The 16,079-nt window shown below is 43.2% G+C and overlaps 2 protein-coding genes across 2 annotated transcripts; one reads left to right on the forward strand and one right to left on the reverse strand.

Annotated features, from left to right (window-relative positions):
- Positions 1-3,714: 3,714 nt before the first annotated feature.
- On the reverse strand, positions 3,715-7,278 carry LOC117841944 (putative wall-associated receptor kinase-like 16). Its single transcript, XM_034722268.2, has 4 exons — positions 6,738-7,278; positions 5,581-6,004; positions 5,318-5,485; positions 3,715-5,118 (listed from the first exon to the last, which is right to left on the reverse strand). The coding sequence occupies exons 1-4, from the start codon at positions 7,176-7,178 to the stop codon at positions 3,947-3,949; spliced, it is 2,205 nt and encodes a 734-aa protein (XP_034578159.1). The 5' UTR covers positions 7,179-7,278; the 3' UTR covers positions 3,715-3,946.
- Positions 7,279-8,721: 1,443 nt separating this feature from the next.
- Positions 8,722-15,759, forward strand: LOC117844881 (uncharacterized). The gene is made up of 15 exons (XM_034725706.2): positions 8,722-9,056; positions 9,485-9,573; positions 10,466-10,532; positions 10,617-10,732; positions 11,142-11,208; positions 11,301-11,349; positions 11,760-11,845; positions 11,978-12,231; positions 12,304-12,359; positions 12,808-12,893; positions 13,169-13,261; positions 13,694-14,105; positions 14,216-14,736; positions 14,844-15,072; positions 15,168-15,759. The coding sequence occupies exons 1-15, from the start codon at positions 8,877-8,879 to the stop codon at positions 15,461-15,463; spliced, it is 2,601 nt and encodes an 866-aa protein (XP_034581597.1). The 5' UTR covers positions 8,722-8,876; the 3' UTR covers positions 15,464-15,759.
- The last annotated feature ends 320 nt before the right edge of the window (positions 15,760-16,079 follow it).

The raw sequence follows: 16,079 nt of genomic DNA on the forward strand, positions 1-16,079 counted from the left end.
CGGCAGCTGACCCATGCCGAACTGACGTGCTGCAACAGAGGGGTTATAGAACTCGTACGTGGGGGCATCTTTCCCCGAAAAGAAGTTGGCTGGCAAGATTCCTAGCTTGATTAACTCGTCGTTAAGTTCTTCGTCGAATCTGCCAGTGCTTGAATCGAAGCAGGTTGGGAGTTCAAAGATTGGGTCATCCCGCCGATAAGGAAACCAAACGGTTGCATCTTCATTAAAGCCGTTATAAAAGCATCGGAAGTACTCGGCTACTTTTGTGGCAGAATACGTGCAACCTAGAAAGGCCGATGCTGCTTCACCAAAAGACATGCATCGGCGACGTTCGGTAGGATCCTCTGCCGATTCGATGTTGGGGAACATCATACGGTCCACCCTCTGCTGAGTGATCTCGCTCATATAGAGGTTCAGCCATAAGTTGATGAACCACCAGGGTCCGCCTGGATTTCCGATCGGCTCTCCCTTGGATAGTTTGATGCCGATTTGGTGGAGCATGTGGTACGCCGCCCCTAGCAAGTGTTTCCTAAGGGGAACACGGGTTCCTCTGGACAGTGCTTCGGCTAAAGCCTGGGTGTTAGTTGATGGGCCGGCGGCTCTTCCACAAAAGAAGTGTTTTTCTAACCACATCATTAAGAAGGCCGCGTGCTCCCTATTCTCAACAGACCCAGCTCTTTTATTACATCTGATGAATCCTTTCCACCCGCCGATTCCCCTTGTGTCCAGCCGATGCGACGTTGCGGCTAAAAGGTGGAAAGGTGTGTCCGGGGAAGAAATGTCAAGGCCGGTCAACAGAACCACATCGGCCAGTGTTGGGGTCATAGGTCCGTGACCAAATAAGAAAGCATTAAGGGCATCAGACCAAAAGTAAGAATCCGCTATTACCAACGGCTCATTTCTCTCCATCTGGGATAAAGACAGGTTGATACACTGACCGATTTTGAGCTCGTCCCATGAGACACTCTTCGACGCGGCTACCCGTTGGTACCACTCCCTCCAACCTGGGGTTTCATTCGGCCAGGACCTAAAAGTGCCCAACCAGTGATCTAGGTCCATGTCGGATCGTTTGAAGGGGATTATGTGGGTTTCTAAATTGATAAGTTCTATTGGATCTGGGTTCCCCATAGGACCGAGGCAAATAAGGCCGGGATTTCCCGTGAGATGGATAGTAATGCGATGCCTAACCGCCTAAAAAAGGAAAGGGGGGTGTAAAAAGGTAAGAAATAGATCTAAAGTAAATGCATTGCCGATAGAAGAGGGATTCGGTAATAACCTCTGGGATGAAGTTCCGTGTGATCGGCGTGGTCGCCAGTGCAGATGCGGACGATGAGGCCGCAATGGGGATCGCCACTGGGATCTCTGATGAAGCTCCTTCTTCTGTCGATGGAGCAACTGCCGTCGCCACTACCGCCGGAGGTGCTACTTCCGGAGCATCGCGCGCTGGAGAGCTGCCAGAAGGAGCCGCCATTGGAGAGGAAGAGAAGAAGCAACAGGAGGATGGCGTTAGGAAGCTTCGGTGATAAGGGAAAAGTGCCGAGGGAAGAAGAAGGCGCGCGCGCGGAGGAAGAAAGACGTGAGCTTGAAGATGAAGTGCGGGGTGAACCGCTATTTAAAGGGCGCCTGAAGAGGGGTAAAAATGGGATTTTCACTGCGCCAGCGTTTCGAGTTTTTCGGGAGTAGTGGTTGTCGTGGGCGCCCGTTTCGAAAAGATTGCAATCATCAGCTGGAAGACCGCGAAACGGAAGGATATTTTCATTGGGGCTGTTTCGGAGGAGAGGTTAAAAAAGAATTTCGAAGTAAAAGATTATGTTTTACTCCGAAACTGGGGGGCATGTGTTGACGCCAGATTTCGTCACTAGTAAAATCGGCACCAAGAAGAGAGGGAATTGGAAAGTACAGTTGGGAATCGGCCGAATGGCGTTACAGTTCTAGATCGGTTGATTGGCGCTACAGTCCAAGATCGGCCAACGCTACAGTGCGGGATCGGCCAGTGACTTCTGCCTCGCTTCCGGATCGGACACGCCAGGTTCCTGATCGGTTACCTTTTGCCGATATGGAATCGGCCGATTGAGGAGGTTGGGATAATTGGGCCGTTATGGGCTTGGAAAAGAATAGAAGGATGAAGAGGAGATCGGCCCGTAGAGCGTATAATAACCAACTCAGCACGAATCGTGCTTGTAAATATTCGTTTTCTATTTGAATTAGAGATAGAGTTCTAGTTAGTTAAGGAGTCATCTATACGGGGCTATAAATAGCTACCTTTGTAAATCTGTAATCATCAAGAAATTAATACAACCAACTACTTTTTCCTCGTACTTACTTTCAAGCAGGCGACTTCGCCAAATACTTTCTCTTTTCACGAGTTCGTACGGGTTGGCAGGGCTGCATCAACTTGATCTCCGGCCGATCTTGTAAGTTCCGTTTACCGAGTATATTCTAAGCTCTAACTTCGGGCGCATCGCTGTTGTTTCGTTTAGATTTATTCACTAGTTATCGATATTTACTAGAATTATAGGTTTTACCTGTCTTTCTAGTTTTATCACCAGTTATCCAGCTAGGAATCGGTGGTTTCGGCTTTCTTTACGTTCTGCTATTAAATTCATCTATTTTATATTGCCGATTGGATCTATTCCTAGTGTTGTTACTATGGCATTATGTCAATTACTCTAGTAATTTTCTGTCTACAAGGCTACAATGATCGACTGCCTTATAGCCGATTTCTTTATTACGGCAAATCGGCCGATTCGCTGATAAGCTCTCTCGAGATCGGAAACTTAGCCGATCGCGATTTCTGGATCTGACACGTATTCTACCTTGCCAATCAACAGGTCAGATTGGCTGGCACGCCGCGCGAACCGCACCAGGGCGATCACCCGAATAGGAGCTAAGCAGATTCTCCCGGGTCGTGTGTCAGACGCTGGGGATTCGGTTGACCGATTTCTAGCGCCAACACATAGTTTGTTGCATACTTCTTGGAATAATTATACTTATTTCATTCAAAACCCAACAGGTACGGGGTAAATTGCTCGGTGCCAAGATGTACGGCGCCAAACTTGGCGCTAAGATCCACGGCGCTAAGGCTTGGCGCCATGATGGATGGCACCAAGCTCCCACCATGTCGGCATCCGCGTCAGCAGCTGTGCATGGACCTTGGCGCCAGGATGGCTGGGGCTGAGACGTGTAAGCTTGGCGCCAGCGTGGATGGCGCCAAGCTGAGGGTCCAGATTTTGAAATGGTTCTGCCAGGGGACGTTATTGTGAGAATCTTTTTTGAAAGGGCAAAAAAAAAGACGGGAGTCAAATACATGGCCAAAATGCTGCCATCTATTCATGAAGAAAGTCTACCATGATTCTAGGCACGTTGGAAGCCAAGAAACTTGCATCTATGTTTAAAAAGTACTATCACATCCTACCTAGCCGCGCTATTAGCGCGGGTTGTCTTGCTAGTTATCTTAATACAATAGTGTTAAAAAAATCACCACCTTCGCCGAGAGTGTCTAGAAATTACCACATTAATCTAAAAGAGAAGAATATACACCGTTGGATTTTATGAAGATCTAACGGTGCAAATTAATCCAAAGATCCAAAATATCTATGCAAAATACAGTTACTAAATAGCAAATTTGGAAATACAAGGTTTACTAACATGTAGGTATCGGATTAGAACTCTATCATTGAAAGTCAAATGAAGAAACGTGGATGGCTTGGAGAGTTTAAAAATAAGGTGAGACTGCTTGATCTCTTTGTATTTAGCACCATAGCTAGCAACACGGTGTGTATCAGCATCGTGTCAAGAATACGACATGCTGTTTATATACAAACCACTAACATAGATGAAAAATTATTACTATGAAAAGATCATCTAAACACTTATTTGATAGATATTCCCAATGTGATATTAAATATATCATACGCTATCAGATTATTGGATGGTGAATTTGTGATCAACGTCCCGATTCTAGACTCCTGGCAGCTTTCTTCTCGATGCTTAAATTTCCAGTGTTGACAACCTCTGAGCTTGCCATTGATGACTCTCCAAGCAGGGACTCCATCTCCTCAGGGTTCTGCTGCGCCCAAGGATGCTGCATCACCTTTCTCAACCTATCAAGCCTCTCGGAGACTTCCTTCATGGATGGCCTATTCGCACCAGACATCTCCAAGCATTGCTTTGCTAACTCTGCAACCTCTTCGAGAACCTCCATGTTCTCGTCATTCTTGATCTGATCGTCCAGTATCTCCTTAAGCTTGTCCTCCTTCGTCACAGAAATAAATCTTAGTGCTAGGCTCTTCTCATCTTCAGGCCCTCCAAGCTTGAATGGCTTTCTGCGTGTAAGTAGCTCCAAAAGAACAACCCCGAAACTGTACACGTCGCTCTTGTCCGTCAATTGACATGTCTGCATGTACTCTGGGTCTAGGTATCCACAAGTTCCTTGAACAAGGGTGACGAACTGCGATTCATCAGTTGGTGCTAGGATGGAAGCGCCAAAGTCAGATACTTTCGCGGTGTAGTCACAATCAATGAGGATGTTTGATGATTTGACATCTCCATGGATGATAGGCGGGGATGCCCATGAGTGCAGGTAGGAAAGAGCTTCAGCAGACTGATGGGCAATCTGCACACGAGTAGCCAAGGAAATCTGCTTGCCATGGTTGCCATGGATAAGCTGGAACAATGTACCATTTGGGATGAACTCATATACTAGCATGGGGACCTCCACTTCGAGGCAGCAGCCAAATAGTTTAACGATGTTCTTGTGGTTGACCTGAGAGAGGATCAGCATTTCCTTGCCGAATTCTTTCTTGTGCTGCTCATCAATGGACATGCATCTTTTTACAGCTACTTCGAGGTTGCCTTTGAGAAGACCCTTGTACACAGTTCCATGTCCACCATGGCCCAACACTCGTTTTTCGTTGAACTTGTCAGTGGCTTCTTGCAATTCTGCTTCTGAGAATATTTTAAATGCAATGCCTTGTTGTGATTTTATCTCCTCAAACAGCAGCATACCCCCGTGTTGTTGGAAGTATCTCTGTTTGATGTGCTGTAGCTTTCTTCTTTGTTGGGTCAAGTATGCACAGGTTATGGTAACTATAAGGACCACTAGTCCAACACTTGCGCCTGCAGGATTCACCATACTAATAATCACTACTTTTATTCTAGAAAAAGAAGAATAGGCAACCCATATGAAATCACAAATTGCCTGTAGGAAATAATATAAGAAAGTAATACTTGCATTGATAAGGGCATGCTAGAGCATGATCAAACAGGGACTGTTTCAGATTTGTATTCGTGATGAAGGCGGGAGCAGGATACCTACCTACGACTGGCATCACCCAAAAAGAGGACTTCTGATTTGCCATACACATGTCACTAATCATTTGTTTTCCTGAGGGACATAAGCAGGTAAATTTCCCCTGTGTATTTAGACAAGTCCCCCCACTGCGCGTGCATGGATTCATAGTATTCTCAAGGCATTCATCGATATCTGAAAGGAAACAACAATACTTCATCCTGTATTTCTGTGTACTGTTTAGAATTGTCGCGTCAATTTTTTCTATGTTTTAAGAGAGCAGAAGGAACCTGTGCATCCATCCTCGACGTACGGATTGCCTCGATACCCGTCCAGGCACTTGCAGCGGTAGCCTCGGTTGGTGGTGTCGTCGACACACTCGCTCTTGTCGGCAATACACGCATATGAACCGTGGTTCGTTTTAGCAACCTCGCACGACTTTCTTCTAATGGTCCAGTCCATCACAACAGGAACTTGACCCTTGTATTCATCAAAGAAATTGCTTGAGTAGGCGTATGTGGTGCTGTAGTTGAATGCCTTCTCTTCCATCACAACAATGTAGCCGCAGGCAGTTGTATCGTTGTAGTTTGGATTGAAGTAAGCTTCAAAATACCTCAGGTCCTTTGGAACATCCGCTTGACAGCAGCCAGCGCCAACGGAGCACGAACCGTTTCTCAGTTCACCAGAGCATTGAGACAAGCAACCTACGGTATACTGCACAGCAAACATATGCAGGAGAAGCGTTAGCCCTTTTGCAGTGTTATTCCATCATATGGTTATTATGCGGAACGCGCGGGGCGAAAAAAAAAACTCTACATGCGAGTGCGGGAAAATAAACCCTGGAAATCTGTCTCACGAGATGGAGGTGATCATTTTATGATCTCGGATTTAGTAAAGAGAAATTTTAGAATGATCGGAAAAAATAAGAGCCGTCCATCCCGAGACATCTAATGATGGAAACAAAGCAAGTACCTAGAAGTACCAAATCTAGGTACCAAATTGGAGAGACCAAGTACAAAAATAATCCTTAAATTTATTTTTTTTAATTTTTTCCCGATCAGAAGGTGGAAACAAAGGAAGATGCATCTAATTACATCATTGTCGAGTGTCACAATATGAGCACTCGTGCTAAGTCTAAATCTGAATTCGCAATAAAATAAAATTTCTCCTAAACTCAGTTTTACTAAATAGCTTTGTTACATTTTTTTTTGCGGGGAAGCTTTGTTACAATTGTTGTAAAGTAGATACTTTCAGGTACTTTTTTATTCAATTTTTGCTAGCCGTTAATCTAAGAAAGATAATTAAAAAATTAAATTGAATTGGGTACGCATGGACGTCTCTTATTTTTTCAACCATTCTAAAAATCCTCTTAACGCAGATAAGAAGAACCAGATGTAACATCTCATAGGTATTCAATTTTTTAACGGCGAGAGTCCGAATCACTTACAGATTCACTCATCATATAGGCGAGTGTTTTGCAGCCGATGACCAAAATTTTGTTATCCACGGATGAGAACGCAAATGGTGTGTTTGTGAAATTTACTCTCCATATTTCTTCATTCATCTTGCGCACTCGATCGTCATAGCATTGCCAAGAGATGTCCATCTTCATCCAAGCTTTGGCGTCGTCGATGGAGATCTTGGTCACCTCGAACGGCCCCGACAAAGGCCTCTCGGTGCCATTGACCAAATTGCAGCTGATGTTGAAGCCGCTGTGGATGGCGCACTGATCGCCGATGCCGAACGGGTACGGGACGTCGACGCCGCCGCAACTCGGTTTGCAACCTGGGCGGTGCGCCGGCGGGACGTCGGCTGCGGCTAGGACCCAGACGGCCGGGAGGCAGAGCAGGAGAAGACGGACGGAGAGAAGCAGCCTTGGGTACTTCATCGGCTGTAGTTACCTGTGTGTTCAGGGAGTTCTGTCTAGCTAGCTTTGTGTGCGTGGTTGTGTTGCCATGCGCGTTAGCGATATAAATAGATGCATCTTCCAATAAACAAGAGTGTACTCACGCAGGTCGGCAGGTGTCTCTGTAATAAAAAGAAAAGGAACAGAAAAAAAATTGATTCAGGTCAACTGCACTGTTAGGCGTTAGCCTGTCAGTTTTAGGTCCGGGGCCTGATAATTAAGCAAGACCTGGTCTCCATGGCTTGGCATTTACGTAGAAGGAGAAGACGTCGAGGACGACCTCGAGTCAGCGATCACTCGAGATCAGCCGCTCAGGACGCCCTTTAACTCCCAGGCACCATCAGTCCATCACATGAAGCGGGAGACTTGGACTCGGCAAGTCTTTCCGGCACAGTTCATCACTGTATCCCTATTATTGCGCGGTGATGTATCATATGGTAGGGCCGAACTCTGCGATAAGGGTTGTCGCTGAATATGATCGTTGTTACGTAGAGCTTCTGCCTCATATTCAGGGACAAAATTACCTGCTCCCAAATTCCTGTCTAGGAGAAAATGTATATATCTATATATATATATATATATATCAAAAATTATGTACTTAGAAAAATAAATGAATAGTAATTTGGAACGGAAGAAATATACAGCTAGAGAACAAAGGACAGAGAGTTAGCCTGCTTACGGAGTCAGTCCACACGAAGGCAACATTTCTGCACCCAATGACAATGACTTTGTTATCATCTGCCGATAAAATGTAGGTGCTGGGAAGCTTCATCCACGCGTTGAGGATGCGCATGCTGTTGTGGTTTGGTTGTAGCACTGCCGAGCGATCCAAGTATTAACCCAGGCCTTGCCGTCGGGTACGGAGACCTTGATCACTTCTAAGCCGCCGAGAAGCAGCTTGGTGGCGCGGCCCACGGTGGGGCAGTTGAGCGCAATAAAGCCGCCGTGGATCGCGCATTGCGGGTCTAAACCGACCGGGAACGGGACGTCGACGTCGCCGCACCTCGTTGAGCAGCCTGGTCCCCTCGCTGCCGGGATGTCCGCTGCCGGCGCCGCGGCGGCGAGAGCCCACACGACCGGGATGCCGAGCAGAAGCAGCAGTGAGAACTTCATGGTAGTACATATACATTAGTCATTTTTCTTGAGCTCTCTATCAACGAATGGCATATATATTTTAAAAAGCTAAAACAATCTTATCATTTGGAACAGACGGTGTATGACTCGTTAACATCCCGTTGGGAAGTTGTACATTTTTTTAACAACGCACATCATATAGACTAGTGTTTAATTTTTATCAATGGAGACTGTTTATGCTGGGCCGGAAAGTTTAGCGGCCCAATGGGGAAACAAAATTGATGTAAAAGCGTAAAAGAGCACTTTCTCAGCCTATAAACCCATCTTGTAGTGGGCTACACATTGAGCCGACCAACCTCTCTCTGCCACGCTTCAATCCAGCCCACTCGGAGCCCAAATGGCGCCCCTCTCCTCCTCCGAGACTCAGTTTTTCCTCCTCCCTCCCACCCTCGAACCCCAACCGCATCGCTCGCCGCGCCGCCACTCCTAAACCCCGGCCCAGAGGCAAACCCCGCTCATCCCTCTCGCGCCAGCAACGCCGCCTCCCGGCTCCCGCGCCGGCACGAGGGGCAGCAGCAGCGCGCACGCGTGCGAGAGGGAGGTGAGATGGGAGGCGGGCGGAAGCGCGGGCGCACGCAGCGCCGCCACTTCAAGCAGGGCCGCGAGAACGTCTGGAAGCACAACCCCCAGCGCCCTCCCGCTGCCGAAGGAGGCGAGGGGCGCGAGGGGAATCCCTCGTGGCAGCCCTTCGCCACCGAGAACCCGGCCTTCGAGGAGTACTACAAGGTACTGCCGCTTCGTTCGGATCATGCTCTGCTTCCTATTATGGTTTTATGATTTGGTGCGTTTCTAGATCTTGATGGCAGTCTGATGGTGGTGGCATACCTCAGGGCGTTGTCTATGTGCTTGATTTTGTTGGGGATTCATGGCTCGCTTTTCATGTAGCTATGATTTGTCGATGTGTTCATTTAAGTTATTGGTTTGTTAGTCTAGTCGCTGCTATATGAGTCTACTGCAATTTGTAATGTTAAGCTCTACTCTTTTTTTTTGCGGGTAAAGCTCTACTCTTACCATATGCTACTAGTCAGGTTCCTTAGCTTGTTGTGATTTCTTATATGTTTTTAGCTTTTCAGTTGGATGTAGAATTTCATAGAAACTTTGGATTGGGATCAAAGGTAACCCTGTTGAATTTGGTGCATATATTTGTCTTGCAGGAGCAGCAAATTATTCCTGAGGAAGAGTGGGATGACTTCATGAGTATGCTCCGGAAGCCATTACCTTCCACTTTTAGGATTAATGCGAGGTAATGCTTCTATCTGAAGTATGAAAGTGGATGCAAAAGTTCTGCTTGATTGCTTGATTAGTTTTTGGACTAAGCTGAAGGGCAAAGCAGTCTGCTTATGAACCAATATCAGATATCATACTCTTCGTTAGTTCTGCATGGAAGTGTGTGCATTGTGTATGGTACTTTTCTGTGACTATATGTATTGACAATAGCTTGCACTTCTGCTTGAAATCACCAATTCAACAATTTCTAGTGGTTCTGGTTTATTTGGTTCTATGTTCAGGATGTAAAAATAATCTATATGCTGCTAACATACCGCCTTAATGCCTTATCCTCATCACCTGTTGATATAGAGGCCACAAGATGTCATGTCCTCTTTAAGAAATTTTTAGTGTTGCTAAGCACGTACTATTTGTTGAGTAAAGCTTCCTTACTCTAAGTGGAACCAAATCCACCCTATCTTATTTCGTTAAAATTAAGTTGATGCTGTATATTCTGTTTGCAAGCATATCGGGCCATTGTTGGTCTTAATTCAGTCATATAGACAGAACTGCTTTGTTTAATGGACTTTGGACTTAAGCACCATGTTGTTTTAGATCCTTTACCTTTTTCTTTTATAAAGGATTACACTATCTGTATCCTGTTCAGTGTGCTGTTTACATCCTATGGTTCATCAGCTATTTTGTTGTGCACATTGTTCATTGTTCAACTTTGTAACATTTTTATCTTACAAAAACTTAAACAACCGTCCATATGGTTGGACAGAGTAACTGTACAAAAATACTATAGTAGTTTTAATGGGTTTTTCTTCTATTTTTTATGATTTGCAAGATCACAGAGTAATTAATTTGTTTATTTAGGGGTTTTATTACTCTATTTTGGTAAGCTAAAGTTTTCTTTGCCTTTTCAGCTGTCAGTTTTTTCAAGATATCTGCTCACAATTGGAAAACGACTTCAGAAAATCATTAGAGACTGAGGTTGCTTTTTAAAACTCATTCATAAGTCTAGGAGTTCGTGCTCTTGGGACTATTTATTTTGTAATCCTTTTTTGTCATGCACAGGTAAGTGATGAACATGAAGAAGATGCTATTCGGCCTTTGCCTTGGTACCCTGGTAATCTTGCATGGCATTTGAACTTTTCTCGAATGCAACTGAGGAGAAACCAAGCACTTGAGAGGTAAAGGATAACAGATGCTGCATGATGTTTATTTTGAGATAATCTTCTCAAGTGGTAGAATGTAGCAGTCACTTAGAACTTTTTATGTTTTCATGTTGAAGTTTCTTGTAAGAGTTTGAGGTGCTAACTGAAAAAAAGTACACTGTAGAATTTTTTATGATGCCTTGGATTTGCAGATCTATTAGCGGTGTATTCACGTGCAAGTAAATAAAGACATCATATGAACCAATGAAATGGGTTCTTTCTTTTCTTTATTTTGAATTTTTAAAAAATAAATTTGTTGAAACCATTGCTGCACCTAACAGTTTGCTGTCATTGCAACATTGAAAGCATGTAGCCCCATTTTAATACTCTTATTCCAGTGAGATAACTGTTAATTCAACATTGTTTTTTTCTTCTTGTGCTCCAGTTTTCATGAATTCTTGAAGCAAGAGAACGAAGTTGGCAACATAACTAGGCAAGAGGCTGTCAGTATGGTGCGTTACTGATTTTTATTTCAGAGATGCGCTACATTATGTATGATGCTTTACATATCTTGGGTCAATTTCAATGGTATGTGTTGTTGCAGGTCCCGCCATTGTTTCTGAATGTGCAACCTGATCATCATATTCTTGACAGTATGTTATCTATCATCCTTATTTATTGATTCGCATATTGTGCAGTATAATTAACAGCTGGTGTCTTATGTTTGGCTAATGGCTATGTTTTCCAGTTTATAAGGTTTGCAGCCTAGATATTCGGCCAACTAGTTTGTCCATTTAAGTTACTGTTTTTCCCCCTATACATGAATAAACAGGTTAAAAAATAGAAAGAAAAGAGAAGTATGCTACAACTTGTGTTTGTAGACTAGCCAATTCTCTTATTTAAGCTGAGCCTTTTCTGTTAGCCTCTAGCTTGCTTACTTTTTGGGAGTTTGACATTAAATCAAGGGCAAGCAGCTTCCACTTGGTGATAGTATTCAACTCTTATTTTGAGACCATCAACTTCTCTAACCGCAGTCTCATGGATTTTTTTTTATCTTATGCAGTGTGTGCTGCTCCAGGATCTAAAACTTTCCAGTTACTTGAGATGATTCACCAGTCAACGAAACCTGGACTGCTTCCAAATGCCCTGGTGTGTTTCAATATCTATCACATGTGTAACTGATGTACTTGTACTTTTTTTTTTTGCTTCTATTGATTTTTAGAAAGGAAGATATTGATTATGCCATCAGTTTCTTACCGGATGCTTCCCCCATGTAATCAGGTGGTAGCTAATGATGTTGATGTGCAAAGATGCAATCTTCTTATTCATCAGACAAAGAGAATGTGCACAGCCAACCTGATTGTGACAAATCACGAAGCACAAAACTTTCCTGGTTGTAATCTTGCAAAGTTCTGTTCAGAAACGTGTATGGATGAGGCCAAGCTGCAGAGATTGGAGTTTGACCGCGTGCTTTGTGATGTTCCTTGTAGCGGTGATGGGACTGTCCGTAAGGCTCCTGATATGTGGAGGAAGTGGTGAATACTGACTCCTTATTCTGTTCTCTACTGTGTTTACTTAGTCTCTTATCTACTGGATTGATTCTTCAGGAATGCTGGTATGGGGAATGGACTTCATCGTCTGCAAGTAGAAATTGCAATGCGTGGTAAGGTTTAGGAGCGTTTCATGATTCATTGAACTCCCAAGCTGTTTCATTATGTTAGAATTTTCTTTTGTCAAATGCTTTTAACAGTCTGAAGTCACCTTTGCAGTTCTGATATGTTGATCTACTTGCACAAGTGAACTGTTGTTGTGTTCTTTGATTGTGAATTAGGTCCTTGTAGTAGTGGATCTCCATTAAATATTTCTTGAATTTGATTGCAGTTGTCAACTGGATAGCTTATTCCTTTGGAACCTGCAAATTTCTTGTATATTTATTTCATATACGTAGGGTATGTAATTTGGATCTTTTTCATAATTATATTTAGAAACTGACATTAAATTATACTTGTCTTTTTCCAACTATGATGGGTAAATGATATGTTATTTGTACTGTAAGGATTTGTTACTCATGATATTAGGTTTTTATATTTGATTGTTTGTTGCTTGTTCAGGTATGGGTTTGCTTAAAGTGGGCGGGAGGATGGTTTATTCAACATGCTCAATGAACCCTGTTGAAAATGAAGCTGTTGTTGCTGAGGTATTTTTTATGCTTGATTTAAACTGTATCCTTTATTGAATAATGTTTAATTTGGTCAAATCTCCTATTGTTTTTGTTACGGTTTACTATTATCTTGAAAAATAGTGTTCAGGGCATAGCAATTTTGTTTCTGAGCAATGCTTAGAGATTTGACCAACATGCTCCTTTATATATTTATATATTGCTTTTGTAATTTGCTCACGACAAATAGTTTATCTCATTCTCTCTTTTTGTACGTCGTTGTAACATCAACAATGCTCTGCATAATTCAATAGATTCTACGGAGATGTGGGGATTCTGTTGAACTTCTTGATGTTTCTAATGAGCTACCTGAATTAGCCCGTCGTCCTGGACTTAACACCTGGAAGGTTAGTATACATGTTACTAAAACCATTCGTATTTTCTTGTTCATATACTCTATTTTGCCCATCGAGTGTCTAGTTTCATGATTAGTTGCGATTTCCTGTGAGCCTAGAGTTTGCTATTCTTTCTGGAAGCAGATGCATTCAGAAAACCTTAGATAACGACACCGAACCTCTTTGAGAAAAATATGCTGCTTTTCTAATATTCTATTGGAAAGTAATTCTTTTTATTGTAACACTTCTGAAGAACTATTTAGTGTAGCAACGTGTGTTTCAGCTTGACTGTTTACATTTATCTAGTATTTGTTTGCATTCTGGACTTTCCGTTAGTGTCCACAATTCAGTCACAATTCTATCTTCTGAGGTCTCCATAAAATTTGATAATTCAAGGTAGTATAAAATTATTTTGCTCTCCCCTCAGTAGTTTGAGTATTGCAGGTACGGGATAGAGGTTCTTGGTTTGGTGTTCATGAAGATATTCCTCGCTATAGGAAGAGTGTGGTATCACCAAGCATGTTTCCCTCTGGTAAAGGCAGCAAAGATGTTGAGGTCAACACAGATGTAATTGATGCAGACATGAAGGATTCAACTGACATGGTAGAGGGAGAACAAGAAACAAATACAGCAAGCAATAAGAGCAATGATGATGATGATCAGAAAACTGAAGAGAAAGCCGAAGTTGATTGTGAGTCTGGTGAAGCTCCAACTAGATATAAAAAGTTAAATTCTACTTCCACCCGTACAGAACATTCGGATTACCCGCTGCATCGCTGCATGAGGATTGTTCCTCATGACCAGAACAGCGGGGCATTTTTCATTGCAGTGCTTCATAAACTCTCTCCTCTGAACGGTAATATTCTTCCACATCATTATGCATATTTTGTTGTTTATTGCATCAAATCTCATATACATGAGAGTTAGTCTTCCTAGTCTGAAGTATGGTATATTGCACCGTTTCAGAGAGCCATGTGGTAGATGGGGTAAAAAGCGAGCAGAATATCTCAAAAGACAAGACCGGGAAACTTGAGAAGGATTTAGGATCAGATAAGGTATCATCTGAAGAAAATATAGTGCACCAGCAAGTGGTTGATGATACAAATGTTCTCGATGGAGAACAAAACAGAGACACGGGTAGCAAAAGTTCCAAAGATAAGACCTCTGAGGATACTAAGGTGATTGGTAATGAGGCAGAAAAAGGTCAAGCAGGAACAAGAGATAGGAGGAGGCAGCAGAACCAAGGCAGGTGGAGAGGGGTTGACCCTGTGATATATTTTAAAGATGAAGTGACAGTCAAAAGCATAGTATCTTTCTATGGTATCAAGGATTCGTTTCCACTTGATGGTCATCTTGTGACTAGGAATCCTGATACTAGTCATGTTAAGAGAATATACTACGTGTCAAAATCTGTTCAAGATGTTTTGGAGCTCAACATAAAAGTTGGCGAGCGGCTTAAGATCACCTCACTTGGCCTAAAGATATTTGTAGGTGTCCAATTAATCTATGTTCTTTATCAACTTAATCTATTAGCAGAAGCTAACATATTCTGATCTTAACATGGTGATTCTATTCTATTATTGCACCCTTTCAGGAAAGACAGTCATCCAAGGATGGTTCACCATGCACATTTAGGTTGTCATCGGAGGGATTGCCGCTCCTGCTTCCATACATCACAAAACAGATTCTATATGCATCAGCAATTGATTTCCAGCATCTTTTACAGTACAGGACAATTAAGTTTCCTGATTTTGTTGATGCAAAATTTGGTGAGGAAGCTTCAGCTTTACTTCCAGGTTGCTGTGTCGTAGTATTACGTGAAGGTAAGATCAATTCTTCTTGGTGGTTTAAAAGAGCTCAAAAACTTGATGCAAACTAAACATCTGAGGATGACTAAACATCTTCCTTGAAATTTCAGGGCATCAGGATATAGGATCCATAGCCACAGATCCCTCTGCCATCGCCATTGTTTGCTGGAAGGGAAAGACCAATTTGTGTGTCATGGTATCTCCACTGGACGGGAAGGAGTTGCTTGAGAGGATTTCATTACGTTTTGGGCTCAAAATCCCCAAATTGGATGAAGAGAAACCGAACCCGAAGATTACTGGATCAGATGAGCAGCCTGATGGTGCCACTGAGACGGATGATCAAGAATGTTTACCGGAAAGCAAAGCATCCGACATGGAAATTCCAGATGCTGGGGAGGCTGAGTAGCTTTTGTTTGGATGCAGCAGTATCCTCCTAGTTGTCTACTGTTGTTAGTCTTCTTTCTTGCATTTACACCCATTCTTCATGTACGGATTATACTGCTAAAGGAGAGGTGATCGCCACACAGGAACGACAACACATTGCACGAGATTCAAAAAACATGGTAATCGTGCCCCTCAGTGCGAATCGCTTGTAACTTGTTGATTTTCTTCTTTGAGCGGATGTACTGCACCGATTTTGAATTGTTACCCTGAACACAGAATCTAGCCAGTGAGATTTGAAACAGAATATTATTTGAGACATTTTGTGTGTAGGACTGTGGGTTAGCACTGAATGAGATCTGAGAAATGGAATTGAAAATTTCCATGCTGGCTACGCCGTTGTCTGCTTGTGGAGGTGTTGTTGAGCACCAATCACTGAACGACCAAGACCGTCGTGCCGTATCCAGCCGGTCTGAGCTTATTGGCGCCCATTATCTCCGTTGTCAACAGAGAAACACGCGCTTAGAAATCTCTTGTATGGTAAACAGGCAGGTTGCAAATGAATTGATCAAATGGTTGGACCTGTGATTCTAGTGCAGGTGGACCTAGTAGACTCCCAAGTCAGCCATCTAGTCTGACCA

Source organism: Setaria viridis, chromosome 2, assembly GCF_005286985.2.
Source record: "Setaria viridis chromosome 2, Setaria_viridis_v4.0, whole genome shotgun sequence".
Lineage (NCBI taxonomy): Eukaryota > Viridiplantae > Streptophyta > Magnoliopsida > Poales > Poaceae > Setaria > Setaria viridis.